At 40.1% G+C, this 22,151-nt stretch overlaps 1 protein-coding gene across 1 annotated transcript in view; it reads left to right on the forward strand.

Annotated features, from left to right (window-relative positions):
- golga5 (golgin A5) overlaps positions 1–21,507 on the forward strand; it is a 39,726-nt gene extending 18,219 nt beyond the window's left edge. The window contains exons 4-13 of the mRNA XM_067991933.1: positions 2,313–2,532; positions 4,964–5,087; positions 6,961–7,164; positions 8,260–8,430; positions 10,464–10,592; positions 11,585–11,683; positions 12,678–12,900; positions 15,876–15,981; positions 16,145–16,208; positions 21,111–21,507. Of these exons, the coding sequence (XP_067848034.1) occupies positions 2,313–2,532; positions 4,964–5,087; positions 6,961–7,164; positions 8,260–8,430; positions 10,464–10,592; positions 11,585–11,683; positions 12,678–12,900; positions 15,876–15,981; positions 16,145–16,208; positions 21,111–21,197 (1,427 nt within the window). The 3' untranslated portion in view covers positions 21,198–21,507. The remainder of the gene's footprint in view (positions 1–2,312; positions 2,533–4,963; positions 5,088–6,960; positions 7,165–8,259; positions 8,431–10,463; positions 10,593–11,584; positions 11,684–12,677; positions 12,901–15,875; positions 15,982–16,144; positions 16,209–21,110) is intronic.
- Positions 21,508–22,151: the final 644 nt, after the last annotated feature.

The raw sequence follows: 22,151 nt of genomic DNA on the forward strand, positions 1-22,151 counted from the left end.
GTGTTTTTAACTGCACAATATTAATTTTTAAATTTAGTCCATAATTTAGGTTCAGGAAGAGGAAATGCTTTAACTGTCATGTTTGTTGTTAAAGGTGACGTGTGGCATGAGTGAGCTGCAGCAAAGGCAGGCTTAAAAATGCAAAACTAAAATTATTTTGCTCCTGCAAAGTTTCCATCACTGGGTTATGTTCAGGGAACAATTCTTCAAATTCAAGCAGAGGACTAAAAATAAAAGAAACAAGACTAGTTTACTTGGCTACTTATATTACAACAACAACTTGCATTTATGTAGCACCTTTTAAAGTAGTGAAACGGTCCAAGGTGCTTCACAGCAACATTAGAATCGTAGAATAGAATCTTACAGCACAGAAGGAGGCCATTCGGCCAGTAGTGCCTATGCTGGCTCTTTGAAAGAATTAACAAATTTAGTCCCATAACCCTGCAAATTAGTCCTCAAGTACACATCCAATCACCTTTTGAAAGTTCCTATGGAATCTACTTCCACCACCCTTTCAGGTTGTGAGTTCCAGATCTTAACAACCCTCTGTATGAAAAAACATTATCAAACAAAATTTGATACTGAGCCACGTAAGGAGATATTAGGACTGGTGACCAAAAGCTTGGTCAAAGAGGTAGATTTTAAGGAGCATCTTAAAGGAGGAGAGAGAGGTAGAAAGGCGGAGAAGTTTAGGAAGGGAATTACAACAACAAAAAGAGAAACTTGGATCTTGTTTGAAGGAAAACTTTTTTTAAAAATTGGCTGGCGCCTAAATAGGTCATGCGGCATTATACAGAGCTGTACAGACAAGAAAGATCTCCGATTTGATTCATGGAGGGGTAATTTTAGATTTTTGGAGCAGGACAGCTCACTTCCAGATTTGACCCAGGCGTGTTTGGATGCACATGCACAACAGACACCAGGAAGTTCCGTCCCCACTTAAAGCCAGTAGGCCTATACTTAAAAGAGCAATGTACCTCATTGAAACAGTTGAGGTATTTAATTCTTTGTGTATTGCAAAAGTTAAATGAATTTAACCGTACCTGTTTTGGGTTTCTCATTGCTTATGATTCACATCAGGTGAATGCAAGCGGGAAGGGCCGAATCCATAAGGTGAGTGCCTTTATTGGACTGCTTGTGGACCCGGAGCAGCAGGAATGCTTCATCCAGGCCCAACAAGCTCATCTGGCACGACGTGACCCCGCAATTGGCCAGCCGCTCCCGCCCCACCCAATGCTGGACCACCCCCTCCCCCCACCCCCAGCCCATGATGCTGGCTGCCCCACCCCCTGCCCGATCCTCGATGCTGGCTGACACACACACCCCCCCCCCCCCCCCCCTTCCGATTCAACGGCCCACAATCGATCTCTCCCTCCCTCCCCCTTCTCCGAATCAAGGCTTTTTTTCCCCTCCCAACAGGCAACCAGCCTGTCAATCTGGCTGCTTGGCACGTGGGAAACCTGGAAGTACAAATACCTTCAAGTTAGTTGCAATTGCAGATTGCGACACACTCACTTGGCTTCCGGGTTCCCCACGTGAATATCTAGGGACGGGCTGGGTTTCTGCCTCCAAGTTAAAATCATGCCTATGGTCTTTGCTGAGTTAGTTGATCACAACTGGGATAATGGTACTGAGTATCACAATTGGCCTCGGCCAGTGTTGTCTCTCGGCTTATTTAGCATTTTGGTGACAATATGCAATAGGAAAAATAGCAGTTTAAGAAATACGCTTTAATGTTGTGCAATACTCTGTTGCAGTATGTCATGCTAATACTGTGGTCAGACCACACCTTGAGTACTGTGTTCACTTTTGGCCTCCAAAATGTATTGGAAACATTCAAGTCATGTATGCAGTGCAGAGAACAACATCATGGTTGATCCCTGGAGCCAGATGATTTAGGTACAAGAAAAGACTGAATAAACTGCGGCTCTTTAGCTTTGAATGGAGACGATTGTGAGGGCACTTTGTATAGAAATACACAAGGTATTAAGTGGCGTAGATAAGGTAAACCAGAAGCGCTACATCAAGGCAAACAAAGACACTAGAATGAGGGGGCATAGGCTAAAACTGATGAAAGGACAATTAAGAGAGAAGACAGGAACAATTTCTTCACACGAAGTGTGATAAAGACTTAGAATGGCCCTCTGGGTAGGGTAGTAGAGCCAAAAACCTGGATTCATTCAAGATGTAGTTAGATGACATGTGGTGGACACTAAGGTTTGTTTGGATGGGCTATGATGGGATGAATGGCCTCCCTCATCATCTGTATTTGGTCTAATTGTTTGTTTCTTTCTAAATATTGGTGGTTTTAGAGTTTAATAAAGCCAGAAAACAGATTGAGAAATGGAATACTGAGAACTCAAAGTCTGACAGGATGGGTAGAGAACTCCGTTCCCAGGTGGATGATCTGAACGAGGTGCTGGGTGCCAAGGATTCTCAGCTGGCTGTGCTCAAAGTGAGACTGGAAGAGGCTGATCAGCTTCTGAAGACACGTACTGAAGCAATGGACGTGTTGCAGAATGAAAGAAACAGGTTTTGATTCATTTATTGACATGTATACTTTTCATTGGACACCAATTTCCATCTAGCAAAAAACTAATTTTTAAAAAAATAACTGAGTTTAGATTTTGCAAAGAATTTAAAAACTGATTCTTTCAACCAGATTTTTGCTTCAAATCTAGCTTAGACAAGTGGGATAAACTCATCAGTTCTCATTGACAAGGCCCCAAGTGAAATTAATTAGTACATAGAGGGTTGCTCTTTAAATATTGGGCCTGTGGTACATTGTCAGGGGTAATTCTGATCTGTTTCTGATCCAGGATTACTTGGAATGAACTAATGGAATGTTGCATTGCATGTCAGAAAATTATCCCATTGTCTTGTGCTTTGCATTTTGAGCAAAAATGTATGCTGTTACATAATCGTGAAAGCCCGTATCTTTATTAAAAAAAAAACTTAATTAACCATTTACCCGTAGACTTCCAGCAGGTTTAGAGAAGCTTCAGTTTTTCTTGGATGACTGATTTAGTTTTTTTGTTCATCCATTGTGATGGTGTAATGAACAATATTGTAGTAATAAGTACTCAAATATCAGGAACACCTTTATTACTGTAATATAGATCCTAAACTACTAAATGAATACACCAAAACATAATTTTACATTAAAATAAGAAAAATTAAACACTTTACTTGCCCTGCTCTTTTTCCCTCCTATTGTCACTTCCCTATTCACTCTATTGTCTTAAAGAATACTTTACTCTCTAATCAATCTAATGTTTTACTTAATTTTCCTGTTCTGGCTCCTTACTCCCATTGTCGATTTCTGGAGGTGGGAGCAACCTTTTAAAGGTCACTTTTCTTGCCAGTTGAAACTCCGTATTCTGAAGATTGGCATGGTTGTGTCACATGTTGACAATCCTGGGATCTGTTGTCACCCTACACAATCAGTAAGAGAATAATCTGTGATACTGGGGAGAAATTAAGGCATAATTTTATTTTGTCAGTGTCCTTTTGAGATGTTTTGTTATGTGCTTTTTAAGCTGAGGATTGTTGGTAGTTGGGAATGAAGCATTTTTCCATTTTTGGGCACCCATTGTTGTCAGCAAACACTCTGGACATAGCAGAACTAGATGCAGGGTAAAGCTTTCTTTTTACTTTCCCTTCATTCCAACTTCAGCCTTTGTACTTCACAGTGTGAATATTGTTAGGATGGTTTTATTTATGATTAGATTTTCTAACTACTCCTCAAATCAGTAAGGTTCTTGAACATTGAGGGCAAGTATCATAGATTTATTAAGCATACAGTACAAGCAATAGTACTTAAACATACACTTAAAAGATCATACTTGCAACCACATGTGATGATGGTTTGGTTGGGGACTTAGCGCATTACATTTCTGAGCTCAGTATCTTAGGCCTTTACAAATCCAAATACTCATTACAAATTGCTACTTTTTATACATTTCTCTCACACCCTCTACGTGACAATCCATACTTATCAATTATGTCAGTTAATAAGCTGGCTTCCTTACTAAATTGTTTTTTCTATTGGGCTAACGAGATAGGATAACAAAGAACGGGAGTTATACCGATCAATAGTTTTTCTCTTGTTTAATTGCTATTCTGCCAAGTGAAACCTATAATTATAAGTCTGTTTTTGATTCTGTATCATTCAGTACAAGTCAATCTCCTGATTCTACATAAACCCTAATTTTGCAGGACTAACAATTGTCTTCGAAACTTATCAACAGTGATTATAGAATCTTGAAACTTATGAACCACTATACAATGACACATCTTTAATTACTCAGGTGATGACTTCATCCTGAAACTGGCCATTGCTGTAGGGTCAGCCTTGGTTCAACAATTCAGTGGTCACTATTTTTATCAAGCAACGGCTGAAGGTTAATATTACTACAGTATAAAGAGAAATTAATAGTGGTATAACATTAGTAGACCTCAAGATAGACTGATCAACACTTTCCTTACAACATTTTCTAATTTTTCATTAAGATTGTGCTTTTTTCCTTAGTACCAGCCATCCTTATGTCCTGCCAAATTGGTAGTAGGTTTGTGCCCACCATGTGTTGGGTTGAGATCAGCCAAAGTAATTTCATTTGTCATCTTTGCAACTGGAAGCGAGAGACTTTAATTCAATCAGTCTGCACTAGATTCAGACTTGGGACCCAATATACAACATAGCTGAACTACCTAAATCACCCATTTATTGAAGTTTGAAGAAGTTTTGCTATCTGCATACCTTCTTTGTGATGTAGTAAAACATTGTGCTGTGCTGTGGCTATAATTTGATTGTGTTTCTAATTAACAATAATACACCACAGCCAAATTTGTCACTGCACACATAGTTAATATAAAAGTCCCAATCGATTTAGACATAGTGTTTATTACACGTTACACCTAGAAATCCCAGGGATAGTTTTATAATTTTTCTTTTTTTTGAAAGAATACTGCAAGATCACAGTGAAGGGAGTAGTATGCACAACCAAGCCTTCCAGACAATGCAAGAGAGGCTTCTGGAAGCTGAATCATCACTTAAACGAGAACAAGACAGTTACAATCAAATGCAGGTTTGTTTGAGAAAAAAGGGTATCCAGTTCATGCTATTGGCTTGGCAGCTGAACATCATACATAATGTAATTTGACCGTCTAGCATACTGCATTTGCCTTGTTTACAGTAGGGATTTAACTTGGCCTGGTTTGTGATTTGCATCAAACATGTGGGTGTCCTGACATCCCAAAGCCTTCACCATCTACAAGGCACAAGTCAGGAGTGTGATGGAATACTCTCCACTTGCCTGGATGAGTGCAGCTTCAACAACACTCAAGTAGCTCAACACCATCCAGGATAAAGCAGCCCGCTTGATTGGCACCCCATCCACCACCCTAAACATTCACTCCCTTCAGCAGCGCACCGTGGCTGCAGCCTGTACCATCCACAGGATGCACTGCAGCAACTCGCCAAGGCTTCTTCGACAGCACCTCCCAAACCTGTGACCTCTACCACCTAGAAGGACAAGGGCAGCAGACACATGGGAACAATACCACCTGCACGTTCCCCTCCAAATCACACACCATCCCGACTTGGAAATATTTCGCCGTTCCTTCATTGTCGCTGGGTCAAAATCCTGGAACTCCACTGTGGGAGAACCTTCACCGCACAGACTGCAGCGGTTCAAGAAGGCGGCTCGCCACCACTTTTTCAAGGGCAATTAGCAATGGGCAATAAATGCTGGCTTTGCCAGCGTGCCCACATCCCACGAACCAATTTAAAAAAAATTAATTGCAAGTTAAATAGATTGCCGCATTATGCACTTTGAGGCCTGAAGAAGACCTAGATTCAGGTAAAGCTATTCACACCAACCTTGTCTTTGTCAGACTGCTTTGCAAACATCTAAAGCTGGAAACTTTAGAAATCAAAGTTTGAGAACTAAGTGAAAAGTTCTGATACTCTAATAAGTGGTTATCCTTTCTTGTCATCTCTGCTCCAAGTCCTTTCCCTGCACCATACCTTGTCTGTCACTGCAAAAAAAAAAAGCCGAATTACAAAAAAGGGGATTGACAATTTTGTTCATTCAGAACTCTTTTTGCGGGTGCCATTTACTCTGGATGCTGTAAGTGCAGAGTGCATTTGAGTGTGAATACTGGCAGGTTGGAAAACCTGTAATGGTGAAAAAATATGGCTGCCACCTGCCAGTTTCCCACTCACCCTGTTGGTGACTTAACATGACTTGTATTGATTTAAGCTCCATATTTCATCATTGTATAATGGAGTAGAGAGACAAATGTAAAAAAAAACACTTTTTTTACATTTTCATTCCTGGAAATTAGGAATTTGCATCTGAATTGAGGAAAGTATTATATATTGGACAATTTCTAGTTCCTCCTGACCCAGCTCTCATCTGGGTTTAGAAAGGATTAGTTCACCACCCGTGATGGCTGACCTTATGGAGTCCTCCACTTTCATTGACTTTTCAAGGAAGGTCATGGAATGCCATTACTTCACTTAGCCTCTGCTCCCAGCACCCCTTCGTACTCATTGTCTTCTCAATTGACAGACAAACCTTGTGTGATGAGCTTAAAATGAATCTTTTTTTTTTATCTGTGTCAATTTCTCTGCCCTCCCCTGGAAGCTGGGCATCCCACAGTGCACCATCCAAGTGGCTGTCATTTATGTGTGTCCCTGGACTGTGAGTAAGGAATAGGTACAGAGATACCTACCAATGAATACCTGAGGGTGAGCAATTGCGAGGACTTAATGTGCAATATTCTTTTTTATTAGGTGTGTTATATGAAATTATATTGCGTTCCTAGACATTGTTTAGCAATCGTCTTTGCTTGCCTACAAGCCAAGAAAATGTTTAAAATTTACATGACTTTTTCCCAAGTATATATAAAATGTTTGAGATGATCTGAAATGCCTCTTTTGTATCTTCTGTTCAGAATGAATTTGCAGCTAGACTTAGTAGGGTAGAATTTGAGCGCCAAAGTCTAGCGGAAACACTGACAGCATCTGAAAGAAAGGCCATTGAAGAGAAGAGGAGGGCAGATGATCAACAGCAACAGCTCAAAGTTGCAAAGACCAGCTTGGATTCTGCTAAACAGGAACTGATGGACTACAAGCAAAAGGCCACCAGAATCCTTCAAGTGAGGAAGAGGTTATGAAGTACAGGAAACCTCTTTTTTTGTCTTTTGAAAGTACTATAAAATGAGTAATTTATAGGTAGAGAGTATATTTTGTGCAACCAGGGACCCAAGACATAAATGTATGATTTTTAAATCCCAGGCCCCAGGCTCTGCGAAAAGAGCCCCAGTCTAGACTCTATTTCGATAGCAGCAAGAATGGATGGAGTTTCCCCCATTGTTTCTGCTGAATAGCGAATCATTAACAATGGGACATAGCTCGCGATTATCATTAGAAGAATAAAGGGAACAAGAAAATTTTTCACCAGAGCTATTAAAATACAGAATGCTTTACCACAAGTGGTTATTGAGACAGAGATTATAGCATTTAGAGAGCCTTGGATAAGTAATCGAAAAGAAACAATATAAAAGGAAAAGAATTTTAAAAGTGGGATTAGACTAGCAGCAGTTGAAGAGCTAGCTCAGCCATGATGGGCTGAAGGGTCTCCTCCGTGCTGAGTGACTTTGATTCTAATATTAGTGGCCCTTTATGTTTAGACAAACACCTAATACTTTAAAAGAAAATGTTACTTGATTTTCATGATCAAACTTGAGGGCGAAATGTGTACTTTTTAAAAAAAAAACTTGCACATCTCACTATTGCTTTGCAGTATTTGAATCTTGTCACTAGATGGCAAGAGTGTACTTTGGAAAAAAAAAGTGAATTGGGAAGCTTGAGCCAATTTCCATATTTCTATCATTTTAAGTCTTTGCAGTTTGCCATCTAGAGATTGCTAAGTTTGGGTCAGACTCGTAAATATAAAATCAACATATCGACTTTGATGTGATCATTGATCTAATGATCCAGTTTGACAATTTTGAGTAGAACTTATCAAAGTTATACCAAAGAGGGATAATGATGTTTTAAAATTTAAATATGGTAATTCTCATTTGAAGTTAAGAATGTGGTTTGTTGTAGATTTAGGAACAAAGCTGCTGGTGGTTATAAAGTAGGCGTGTATAAATGGAATGCTATACATGTTTTTTATCAGTCATTATTCCAAAATAATTTAAAACTGATTTGTTGTTATGAAATATTTTTATATATGTTTTCTACAGTCCAAAGAGAAACTGATTAACAGCCTAAAAGAGGGTTCTGGGATTGAAGGTTTAGAGAATCATGCTGTCAGCATCATGGAACTGGAGGAACTGCGGCATGAGCGTGACATGCAACGTGAAGAGGTCCAAAAACTGCTGGGTCACATCCAACAACTGAGGGCAGAACTACAGGTAATCAGTTGCATATTTTCAACAGCTGTAAAACTCTCAAAAAATGATGCACTTTGATGCCAACTTTAGCAGTGATTGAACAAAATTGAATACTACTGTATAAAGCACGCTCTAACTATGGAGCAATGGGGGGGATTTTTCTACTGCTGGCTACCAGTTTTCACCTAAAAAACGGGTGACTGATGGAGGAACATCTGGTTGGCACTTTGGACACCTATTTGCCCACCTGATTCAGTTTCCAGGTAGGCCTTTATCTGGGCACCTGGCATTCCTGTCCAAAATAGATGGGAGGCTGTTTAAATATGAAAATCGGGGTCCTATACCGGTTGTAGACCTCGATTACAATTATGGTGTGCAAATGGGCGGAGTATGCTCTATGCAGTCTTTCAAGGGACCACTGCAGGCTGCTCAGAAAGAGGTAGGTTTTTGGCTCCTCCTGGCCCCACAAAAATCTTCCAGTCCGTTCTCGCCCTCCCCACCCACCCCCACCTTGGGATCCGCTCCCCCCTTCCAACAGGACCAACCTGCAGAATGCCTTTTAGAGAAGTAAACTTGTCGTCCTTAACTGCTCTGGCCTGTACGTGACTCCAATCGCACACCAACGTGTATCTTCCCTCTAAAGTGGTCTAGCGTGCCACTCAGTTGCATCAACCCGCTTGCAGCACTTAATGAAGAAGGCCCACAACCACCTTCTCTGGACAACTAGAGAGGAGCACTAATTGCCATCCTTGTCAACGATGCCCATATCCTGAGAATGAATTTTTTAAAAAGAAGCCAGCCGATTTTTCACAGTCCAAAACCAACGAGCTACAGCAGCACACCCACTCGGCGCCCGCAGTTCGCCAGTAAAATTCAAATGAGACACTAGCTTGAAAATGGTTTGAGCCTCTCTGCCGGGGCCTTGGGCAGGTGCACTACCAACTTTGTGCCCGTTTTGGACTTAAGTTGAAAATACCCCCCCTCCTCAGTGAATGAGTAGATATGTGGTACACCAGGATTATTTTAATATGGCGTGAAGCTTTTGTGAACACCTGGCACGAACTAGCTGAGGTTATGGGTATCTGTATTTTTCAGGGATTGCATTTTCCTAAGTCCAAGGTCTAGGTCAGTCTGATCCATGTAAACAGAAAATTTTCCTGAATCGTTTGGGATATCAGTCCGTTTATGTTGTAATTGACCTTTGCTACTAGGTGGGGCTATATGTTGAAATTCAACAACTTGCATTTATATGGCAGCTTTAAGGTAGTAAAACGTCCCAAGGCACTTCACAGGAGCGACTATCAAACAAAGTTCACCGATACAGCAATATTCTGTCATGTACTGGTGTACACAGTACTACCAAATGCCTTGAATCAGGTACTACAATAAAATGCATTGTTTTATAGAACTGTACTTCAATATAGAAATTTGCTGTAGTATGACACAGTGGCAAGAAATGGATGCTACAACAATTATCAATGGGCAAATATTTTCAGTTGGTAAAAAGAAAGAGGGACATTTTATGAAGAAAATAACATTCGTAAGAACTTTTACTGATAGGGGAATAAAGTCAAATGCTCAAAATCCTCAAAAAAAAAACCCTCCCCCCCCCCCCCCCCCCCCCCACTTGATTTACAGCTGTCAGTGACTTCAAAGTAAGGCCCATTTTCAGTGCACACCATTTTGGGTAACACTCAAGGAGCAACATATGGGATGGGGAGAAAATTACCTTAAAATGTTGTATTGCACATACTCAAAGTGTTCAGGCTAATTTAATGGTGATTGAATGTTTATGCACCATTGATGTTTTTATGGATCCACATTTTTTTTGCTATAAATAGTAATTTTGTAATTCTGTTCCATTTCTATTTTAGGCCATAAGCATTGGCTTTACAATGTGATGAATTAAAATTGAGTAATTGTTCTAGTTACTTCTTTAAATTCATTTATGAAGTATTCTACAATTTAGTGGAGGCTGGGTATGTGTAATAATACGTTTTAAAAAATGAAATTCTGCTGGCTGATTCAATTTATGTACTTGAATTCAATGACAGGATACAGAGGCACAGCAGTTGGGTGAGGCAGAGTCATCCAGGGAACAAATCCAAGAGCTACAGGAACAAATCAGTGCACTAATGGGGACCAAAAAGGAACTGGAAACTGAACTGGAACGACAGAAACAGGCAAGAGTATCTCCTATGAATTTTCAATCCAAAACATAAAGTTGTTATTGTTGCTTTAACTTTATTAAACCTCAGATCTCAACATCTTTGGTGTTGCCATCTGGTCATATTGTTTTGGTTTGTTTTATATTACACAAAGATGCACTGCATTATGCTTGATAGAACAATTGAAAATTTGAAAATGCCCTCCGTAAATACGCATGAAATATAAATATATGCATATGTGTAAGATGGAAAGAAATTTGTAGAAAACATATTTCTTTTTAAAACAAAAACTATAGTTTGATATTGTTTTGAATATCAATCAGTGAAAAGAAATAGTTTATCTTTTCTAATGTGATGTAACAGAGAATTTAGCAGTTCCTTTACAGCATTGGATTAAAGGCAGTTTTGTCACTTTCAGTAACAGATATAAAGCTCATTGGTATTATGAACAAAATGTATTTTCAAATTTCTAACTTTTACTAAACATTGAGCTGTTGTAGTAAGTTTAAATTTTTTAAACATACAAACACATACACACACGCTTATGTTGTTACTTTCCCACTTTTCAAGCAAATTGAGAAAAATGCAGCTTTCATTAGATTGGTTAGTTAAAATTATTTTTTCAAGACTTAGATTCGTAAAGTGTCACTGGACTCCACGTGGTTCTTTAGGACACTACATGCACTTGAGAGAAAAGAGTATTCCTTTTAAAAAAAGAAGAGTTGTGTTCAGTCAGAACAATGCTTGAATATTAAGAATAGTTTACGATGATGAGTTAGGGACCTGTCTCAGTCTGACGGAATTTGCTCGATAAACCATATGGAAGAGGGCAACTGTAACATTCAGGTGTGCGATTATTGGGGTGTTTGTATTCAAAATATATTTGTATAGTAGGAAATTTTATACCAGGATGTGCTAGGGTAAATATTCAGCTATTGACATTTCTATTTTTATTAAGCCATTAATAACCTGCTATTTACATTTATCACCCTGGGTTGGATTTACAGGAGTTTCAGTACACAGAAGAGGAACTGCATCGGACAAAGAACACACTGCAGACTAGAATAAAGAATAGAGAAGAGGAAATTCAGAAACTCAGGAACCAGGTACTGCTTCAAACGTCTGTTTTATGTTCACGTGTTAAATTTGGTTTACTCCCTTCACAACTTCAAAATGTTTCCCTATTGACTGCGATGTAGTGAATATCACAAAGAAGCTGCCTTTGTAGGGGTTATTTTTTGGTATTGAATCTGATGTCGTGAAGTAGCCGAGCCATATCATGTTGAAAGTTCAGGGAGTTCAAAATGGGAGATTGGGAGAACAATGCTTGAATCTGGAGCTTGAGAGTTAGGAGGTTGAAGAGAAAGAGAATATGGATCCAGAAGCTAGAAGTTCTAGGTGGGAGGTTGAGGAAAATAAAGTTTGGATCAAGGAGGATGCTAGTCTGGAGGCTAGGGGATCCTTTTGTTGAGGGGCATGTATCGTAAAAGTGCAGGTAGTAAGTATTTCCTGATCATGGCATTTAAGGCTTTCCATTTGAAAGTCAAGAACTCAATCGTGTGGATTACGATCACTCTGTCGGATAACCTCACTGTGAAGTAGCTTTAGCTCTTCCAATGGATTTGAGACAGTTTCTGTTCAGGAGGAAAAGATACAATCTTCTGCCAAAGAAATCTTGTTGTTTTGTGATTTTTAAATGCATAATAATGGCAGACACTACAGAAAAGTAGCCGTTCTGCATTTTATGTTCCTAATTTGTTTATCTCTCATATACTTTAAGATAGAACCATTATTATCAATTGGAGAAACACATGTTAAACATGTATAATTCCTCACAAAACATTTTCAACTCTGTTGAGTTGTTTTGCTTTGTCACAGGGAGTGGTTGAGGTATAGACCACTGCATTTTCTCAGGGAAAAGCAGATAAATATTTGAAGCAGAAAATGAAACATGGCTATGGGGAGAGCAGGGCAGTGGGATTCATTTTGTATTGCTCTAAGAGCTGGCAAAGACATGATAGGCTGAATATTCTTAATTCTGTATTCTATGCTTGCTCACTGCTGAATTTTCTCTTTACTCCACCTCCCTCCCTGGCCCAGCTTACAAACAAGGCTTTGAGTAACAGCCACATTGAACTGGAGAACCGACTGCACCAGCTGACCGAGACCTTGATCCAGAAACAGACTATGCTGGAAGCTCTCAGTACTGAGAAGAACTCACTTGTCTTCCAGCTGGAACGCTTTGAGCAGCAGCTTAAGAGTGTACAGGGCAGCAATGTTAATGGCACTGCTATTAATGTATCTGTATTGGAAAACAATGAAGGTAGGCAACAATCACTTCCAGTGACAGGAACTACTTTGGAAAGTTCTTGGTTTAGGACCTCCAGGCTGCAGAATGGCCTATTTTATTTAAGATTTTAAGATGTGGAGATGCCAGTGATGGACTGGGGTTGACAATTGTAAACAATTTTACAACACCAAGTTATAGTCCAGCAATTTTATTTTAAATTCACAAGCTTTCGGAGGCTTCCTCCTTCCTCAGGTGAACGAAATGAAAAAAGGAGGAATCCACCGAAAGCTTGTGAATTTAAAATAAAATTGCTGGACTATAACTTGGTGTTGTAAAATTGTTTACAATTATTTTATTTAAGATTAAGCTTCTGATATAAATGGATTTATTCATAAATGTGGTACTTTTCTGTAAGGGTTTTAAATTGAATTCATCCAAACTATATAAATTTTTATTATTTCCAGTGTAAAATCAGCTTTGCTCTGGACTCTGGACTGTAAAATTTGATGGTTCAAGTTTACTGTTCAAAATAATTGTGGCTGATGCTTGATTAGGAGTGGGCTCTTGACTTGAATCTCACCTATCAAAGGACTGTAAAACTCACAAATGCCTGTGACACACTTTTCATAAGTGAAATAAAAAATTGGGATTAGAACATAAGAACATAAGAAATAGGAGCAGGAGTAGGCCAATCGGCCCCTCGAGCCTGCTCCGCCATTCAATAAGATCATGGCTGATCTGATCCTAACCTCAAATCTAAATTCATGTCCAATTTCCTGCCCGCTCCCCGTAACCCCTAATTCCCTTTACTTCTAGGAAACTGTCTATTTCTGTTTTAAATTTATTTAATGATGTAGCTTCCACAGCTTCCTGGGGCAGCAAATTCCACAGACCTACCACCCTCTGAGTGAAGAAGTTTCTCCTCATCTCAGTTTTGAAAGAGCAGCCCCTTATTCTAAGATTATGCCCCCTAGTTCTAGTTTCACCCATCCTTGGGAACATGCTTACCGCATCCACCCAATCAAGCCCCTTCACAATCTTATATGTTTCAATAAGATCGCCTCTCATTCTTCTGAACTCCAATGAGTAGAGTCCCAATCTACTCAACCTCTCCTCATATGTCCACCCCCTCATCCCCGGGATTAACCGAGTGAACCTTCTTTGTCTTTTCTTAAGTATGGAGACCAAAACTGTATGCAGTTTTCCAGGTGCGGTCTCACCAATACCTTATATAACTGCAGCAATACCTCCCTGTTTTTATATTCTATCCCCCTAGCAATAAAAGCCAACATTCCGTTGGCCTTCTTGATCACCTGCTGCACCTGCAAACTAACTTTTTGATTTTCTTGCACTAGGACCCCCAGATCCCTTTGTACTGCAGTACTTTCCAGTTTCTCGCCATTAAGATAATAACTTGCTCTCCGATTTTTCCTGCCATAGTGCATAACCTCACATTTTCCAATATTGTATTGCATCTGCCAAATCTCCGCCCACTCACCCAGCCTGTCTATATCCCCTTGTAGGTTTTTTATGTCCTCCTCACTCTCTACTTTCCATCCAATCTGCAAACTTTGATATGTTACACTCGGTCCCCTCCTCCAAATCGTTAATATAGATTGTAAAGAATTGGGGACCCAGCACCAACCCCTGCGGAACACCACTGGCTACAGGTTGCCAGTCCGAGAATGTACCATTTATCCCAACTCTCTGCTTCCTGTTAGATAACCAATCCTCCACCCATGCCAGAATATTACCCCCAATCCAGTGATTCTTTATCTTGAGCAATAATCTTTTATGTGGCACCTTGTCGAATGCCTTCTGGAAGTCCAAATACACTACGTCCACTGGTTCCCCTTTATCCACCCCGTACGTTATGTCCTCAAAGAACTCAAGCAAATTTGTCAGACATGACTTCCCCTTCGTAAAGCCATGCTGACTTTGTCCTATTAAATTATGTTTATCCAAATGTTCTGCTACTGTCTCCTTAATAATAGACTCCAAAATTTTACCCACCACAGATGTTAAGCTAACTGGTCTATAATTTCCAGCCTTCTGCCTACTACCCTTTTTAAATAAGGGTGTTACATTGGCAGTTTTCCAATCTGCCGGGACATTTGCCGAGTCTAGAGAATTTTGGAAAATTATTACCAAAGCATCCACAATCCCTACTGTCACTTCCCTCAAGACCCTAGGATGTAAGCCATCAGGTCCAGGGGATTTATCCGCCTTGAGTCCCATTAATTTACTGAGTACCAATTCCTTAGTGATTTTAATCGTATTTAGCTCCTCCCCCCCCCCCCCCCCCCCCAGAGCCCCCTGTTTGTCCAGTGTTGGGATATTCTTAGTGTCCTCTACCGTAAAGACTGAAACAAAATATTTGTTCAGCATTTTTGCCATCTCCATGTTTCCCACCATTAATTTCCCGGTCTCATCCTCTAAAGGACCTACGTTTGCCTTAGCCACCCTTTTTCTTTTTATATAACTGCAGAAACTCTTGCTATCTGTTTTTATATTTTTTGCTAATTTATTTTCATAATCTATCTTCCCTTTCTTAATCAATCCTTTCGTTACTTTTTGCTGTCTTTTGAAGACTTCCCAATCTTCTATCCTCCCACTAAGTTTGGCTACCTTATATGTCCTTGTGCTTTCCCTGATGTATTCCCTGTAATCGTGTTTTGTTTCTGTGAGTTTTCAGTAGCAATTGTGAACAAATTTAATGACTTAATTTGAATGAGTATAATCTTTTAATGCTTTCCCTTAACCGAAGCCTTAGCTTCCACGTTTCACCATTATGCATCTAAAAGATAATTAGGACATGGCATCACTGCATACGAGATATTATAGAAGATGTATGTTGATTGAGTCTACTATTTGGATAGCATGCCACAAGCAAATGCTGCCTTACTGTACCTAAATCTGGCTAATGTTTTCATTTACATTTGCATTTAAAAAGAATTATATCTGTGAATTGATAAAATACTTTAATGAATATATTGTACTTGAACTAGGTGCTCGTATGAGGAATGTCCCAGTTCTTTTCAGTGAAACGGACAATGCTACAGCAGGAATGTACGGGAAAGTCCGCAAAGCAGCAAATACAATAGACCGATTCAGGTAAATTTATGCTGCTAAATCCTGTTTAGATCTCTTTTTACAGAATATAATTGTGACCAGTATGTGTATTTGTACATTTGATCTTAAAATGTTTTTATAAACATGATTTAATGTTCTGTTTTTATTCTGTGGCACTGGAAATAATGCCTCATGTCTTTCACAGCATCCGGTTAGGAATTTTTCTGAGACGGTATCCAATTGCAAGGGTATTTGTAATTATTTATATGGTGAGTTTATTCTTTTACCAATGTCTGAAGTATTCTGGTTGATAGTATGTCTCAGCGTTTAGATTTTGATTTAATTTAATGCAGCCAATGGAACAAGTTCAAGGGGGTGGTCCTAAGGTCTTTAATGATCTATGCTAGGGGCACATTATAGGGCCCATGGGCCAACTGCAGCTTTTCAAGCCTCTGTTGCTGCCCTCAGTTCAGACCTGCTTTTCCAACTGCTTTGCTGACTCCACTGCACGCTGCTGCCACCACCAACTGCTGTTGGCTCTGTTGCTCCTGGTGCTCCTCTCCATCCCAATGCCAATATAGCCGCCCTCCTTTGCAAAACACAAATTGTAGTCTGGTTATCTGAACGTTCAAAATCTACACACAAAACATTGGTGGCCATTCCACCCGTCACATATCATGGACTGAGTGATCATTAGGATGGCCACTCACATTGGCTGACTGCACAGAATGTCTATTGCCCCGTTTTGAATTAAGTATCTGCTAAGGACAGTATATACATCTACAAGCAGCACAGTGAACTGTTCTCACTGTAAATAGGTAGGCTGAAGGAGAAAGGCTGCACAGAGGAAAGATATAGAGGGATAAAGTCTGAATCTTCATAATGTATTTTCATAAATTCACTTTTTTTATTCTGGTGGGGGGGGGGTTGCGGGGGAGAATGCAGGTTGTTTGTCTCTTATAGTCTCCCTGTATTGTACGTCTTCACTGCCCAAGAACACTGGCAAGACATTGAACATCCCAGAGCCATATCTCAACTTACCTGCAGAAGTGGAGTCAGTCCTAGATCATAATGAAAGAGCGTCTGAGACTGGAAAATTCAATACAGAGCTGATACTAAGTGTTCCAATTTTAGGCAGTCCTGATTGGGACTGAGAACTGAAAAGAAGGCTGAATGACATGCAAAGTTATGGGATTCATTGCTGCTGGGAGCCCGCACCTAAGGTGTGAGATTGTGGAAGTTGGTCTGGTGTCCCTTTCCTAGAGCCCGAGGTGAAATGTCATCGAGTCTGTGGAAGGAATGTGATTTTTCTATTCTAGTGACTCTTTTGCTGTCCTGTATACCTCCTAACATCTAGCACTAGAGGTTGGGTGCAGGTAATGTGAACAGGAACAGAGGTCAGTATTGTTCAATTCACATTTTGGGTCTTCACATTCATCTCACTAACCGAATTAATGACTGAACAAGTAAAAATAGCTAATGATTCTAACCTGATTTATTGTGGCATGGTTATTACAAAAAAAGGCAATAGTCTGAAGTAGTGGAGCTGAAACAAAACTGAACATTTTCAATCTGAGTTTGCAGTGGTAGTACGTAATTTGCACTGTGATAGGTGGAAAGAAAATAAGTACAAAGTAAGCTGTTTACTCTTGAGCTTTGAAATTATTTGCCTTAGCCCTAGAATTTGGCACATCTTGCTTGGAAGTTTTTTTTAAAAAAAAGACATGGATCAATTTCAGTTTGCAGCAGAGTAAAGAAATATAACTTGGCAACTATCTTTGCAGTACGAGATTTGTAGTTATGGAAGTGACATCTTCATGTGACAGTTGCAGTTTTATCCATATTTTCAACCTGTTGACGTGCACCATTTACCAACCAAGACCTGCTCAGATTTGCCAGTGTTGCCAAGAAGGTGCAAGAATGGCATAAGTTAACTTGTCCCTTTTTTTGTGTTCTTGTGAAGAAGTGCCTTTCCTCAGCTCATTACTTTCCCCAACACAGACAACTGCAGTTTGAGTTAAGAGCTCAAAAGGTTGTGGCAGCCTTGCATTTGTGCTGCATTCTTTGGATTATTAATGCTCTGACTCTCATCATTATCACAGTAACAACTCTGGTTTTTACCAAAAATTGCTTTTCACCCTCTATTAGGAGGACCTAGGGCTATCAACATCCTGGGGGTCACCATTGACCAGAAACTTAACTCGACCAGCCATATAAATACTGTGGCTACAAAAGCAGGTCAGAGGCTGGGTATTCTGCGGCGAGTGACTCACCTCCTGACTTCCCCAAAGCCTTTCCACCATCTACAAGGCACAAGTCAGGAGTGTGATGGAATACTCTCCACTTGCCTGGATGAGTGCAGCTCCAACAACACTCGAAGCTCAACACCATCCAAGACAAAGCAGTCCGCTTGATTAGCACCCCTTCCACCACCCTAAACATTCACTCCCTTCACCACCGGCGCACTGTGGCTGCAGTGTGTACCATCCACAGGATGCACTGCAGCAACTCGCCAAGGCTTCTTCGACAGCACCTCCCAAACCCGCGACCTCTACCATCTAGAAGGACAAGAGCAGCAGGCACATGGGAACCACACCACCTGCACGTTCCCCTCCAAGTCACACACCATCCCGACTTGGAAGTATATCGCCGTTCCTTCATCGTCGCTGGGTCAAAATCCTGGAACTCCCTTCCTAACAGCACTGTGGGAGAACCTTCACCACACGGACTGCAGCGGTTCAAGAAGGCGGCTCACCACCACCTTCTCAAGGGCAATTAGGGATGGGCAATAAATGCCGGCCTCGCCAGTGACGCCCACATCCCATGAACGAATAAAAAAATTTTTTTATTGTTATGGGTGTGGTATATAGATTGTGTTTGCAGCAAAGATTATTGACTGAAGTTGCAGTGCCCCAAGACCATTTTCTAAATTGTTGGTACCGGTAGCTTATATGTATTAAATATAATTAATCTGAATAACAAAAGTACTCGATTCCCACAAATCTCTGAAGCCTTGATAGATGCACAGGCGCTTACCTGCATAATTCAAAATGTCTGGTTTCATTGTGATTGAAGCATAAAGCTGTTCCCCCAATTGTGTGTGCACTTTCATTGCTTTGTGCTTGGCATCTTTCATGCAGTCTTTTTTGTAGACCATACTTTGTGCAATGTGTTCACATTTCGTTTCAGAATTAGTAAATTGAGATATAAAAAGCAGCTCTATAGAATTGCAAAGCGCTTTTATACTGCACTAGTGATGCTGAAGTTCCCCTGCACTGGGCTCACTAAACTGGCTGCCAGGTATTCCCATTTTGGCAGGTCTTCTGGGCTGCAGTCTTGGTGAGTCCCAGCAGTTTTACATTTGGCTTGCAGCTAGCAGCGCTAGACCTGTACTTGGGAAGTCCAACCAGGCTATTGTTGGTATGCAGGTGCAGCAGGTGATCAAGAAAGCCAACGGAATGTTGGCTTTTATTGCTAGGGGGATAGAATATAAAAACAAGGAGGTATTGCTGCAGTTATATAAGGTATTGGTGAGACCGCACCTGGAATACTGCATACAGTTTTGGTCTCCATACTTAAGAAAAGACATACTTGCTCTCGAGGCAGTACAAAGAAGGTTCACTCGGTTAATCCCGGGGATGAGGGGGCGGACATATGAGGAGAGGTTGAGTAGATTGGGACTCTACTCATTGGAGTTCAGAAGAATGAGAGGCGATCTTATTGAAACATATAAGATTGTGAAGGGTCTTGATCGGGTGGATGCAGTAAGGATGTTCACAAAGATGGGTGAAACTAGAACGAGGGGGCAAAATCTTAGAATAAGGGGCTGCTCTTTCAAAACTGAGATGAGGAGAAACTTCTTCACTCAGAGGGTGGTAGGTCTGTGGAATTTGCTGCCCCAGGAAGCTGTGGAAGCTACATCATTAGATAAATTTAAAACAGAAATAGACAGTTTCCTAGAAGTAAAGGGAATTAGGGGTTATGGGGAGCGGGCAGGAAATTGGACATGAAGCTGAGTTCGGATCGGTCAATGCCCTGTGGGTGGCGGAGAGGGCCCAGGGGCTATGTGGCCGGGTCCTGCTCCGACTTCTTGTGTTCTTTAGATTTGTGGTTGGGATCAGATCAGCCATGATCTTATTGAATGGCGGAGCAGGCTCGAGGGGGCCGATTGGCCTACTCCTGCTCCAATTTCTTATGTTCTTATGTTCTTATATTGCAATATAAAAATACCTCCAGGTTCAATTGTTAAAAGTTCTTAGTAAATTAAACATTTATGAGGATTCATAGATGGGACATATAGGAAAACCGAATAAAAGAAATTAGCATTACAAAAAACAAAATAAGCATCAGAAAAGGGGAAACAAAGTTGTATTTTTTGCACTGAGGAAAGAATTTAAATTTTTTTTGAAGAAGAGGACAATAAAGAAAACTGCTAGAGATAGAATTTGATTTCTTAATATAATAAATTTCTGGTTTCTTGCACCCAAATCAAAGAAACAAAATGGGTGAGCGGATGGAGAGGCAGAGAAAAGGTGAAACCATGTTACACAAAGACTCATGCATTGCAACAGACATATACCTAAAAGCATTGTACTGGACTTTACTGAACGGAGATTAAAATAATTAGAGTTAATTTCCTAATAAAGGGACAACATTGGGGGTTACAATGTAATATTCACAGTTCAGTACAATGTGGAAGGCCATTTGGCCATCTAAGCTCATCCATCCAGAAGAAACCTAGTTTTCCCTGCTCTTCAATCACAGCATTCACTATTTCTTAAATTATTTTTGCCTCCACAGCTCTAATAGTCTGTTCTACACATTAATCATCTTTCTGGTATCCTTAAATTTGCCTTTCTCCGCTTTCAACCAGTGTCCCATTTTCCTATTGCAGTTTAGCATGAAATAGTGGTTCTGATCTGTGTTTTCGATCCTTAGATTTGAATACTTCTGTGAGGTCCACTATTAGTCGCCTCCTTTCAAGGTTGAATAGCTCAAGTTTTTACAAGTCTTTCCTCAAGAATTCAGTTCTCTGATGTTGGCAATCAGAGTCCCTCTGATACAGCAGTCAAATGACCCCTCAGCATCACAATGAGAAACTTGGTCTCAGTGTATATGTTCCTACCAGAAATTACAACCACGTTTTTAACTAAAAGGTTTTGTTATTTTAGGTGCTGCTACACTTCTGGGTAATGATTGTGCTTCTGACGTACACACCAGAGGTACACCATGGTTCCTCCCGACCAGATGGCAAGTGAAAAGAAACAGCCATGAGCCCATCAGAGCTGGAATCAGATCATTAAATATATTTATGTAGCACATGACTACAGACCAATAAGTCTGTAGAACTAGCTTACTGTTGGCTTTGATCATGAGAATAAGAAGTACAAGTTAAATAGTTTGAGGGTTTAATTCTTTTCTGCATTTTTTTCTTGGCACTTTTATCCCCTCTCTTATTAGAACCTGTACATACAAATGCGGTTATGTAGTTATATTGATCAACAGATATGACTTGATTTGTGCAATATCTTTTAATAAACTTATTCCAAAAATGTTGACTCTTTAAAATGTATTGTACTATATTTGATACTATAATAAAATAATGGCATAAGACCATAAGAATAAGAAAATAGAAATGAGAAAAGGTCAGTCAGCTCACTGCCATTCAGGTCCTGTTTCATGATCCTACCTGAGCATTTTCCAGTGTTGTCCTCACACACACACATCTGTCTACTTGTTGATTGGGAATGGATCTATTCCCCTGTTGGATGTTCCACCTGTGGCAGTCCAGGTGGCAATTTATTCCACAAGTCAATGACTTAAGTGAAGATTTTTTTCTGGGTATTTTTTTTACAATTTAGTGCTCTTTGTGCAGAGCTTTGCGCTGACCTCAGTGTGCAAATTTCCAATATGCACTTCAACCACGTGAAGCTGCGGATTCACCCCTAAGATTTTAGTTTGTGGCTTCTTTTGTTTATAACCACGGCCTCTGATTTTTTTCTGTCCAGTTATTTGCACAAAGTCCAATCATTTTGAAAGCTTTAGTAATGTTTTTCCTTGATAGATCTATTCTCAGAGAAAATACATCTCCTTAGCCCCTCTTCAGTGTTCCAATATCTGTAATCATCTTGGTTATCCTTCTTGTGGACCATAGAATCATAGAAAGTTACAGCACAGAAGGAGGCCATTCAGCCCATCGTGTCCGTGCCGGC

Source organism: Heptranchias perlo, chromosome 10 (genome assembly GCF_035084215.1).
Source record: "Heptranchias perlo isolate sHepPer1 chromosome 10, sHepPer1.hap1, whole genome shotgun sequence".
In the NCBI taxonomy this organism is placed as follows: Eukaryota; Metazoa; Chordata; class Chondrichthyes; order Hexanchiformes; family Hexanchidae; genus Heptranchias; species Heptranchias perlo.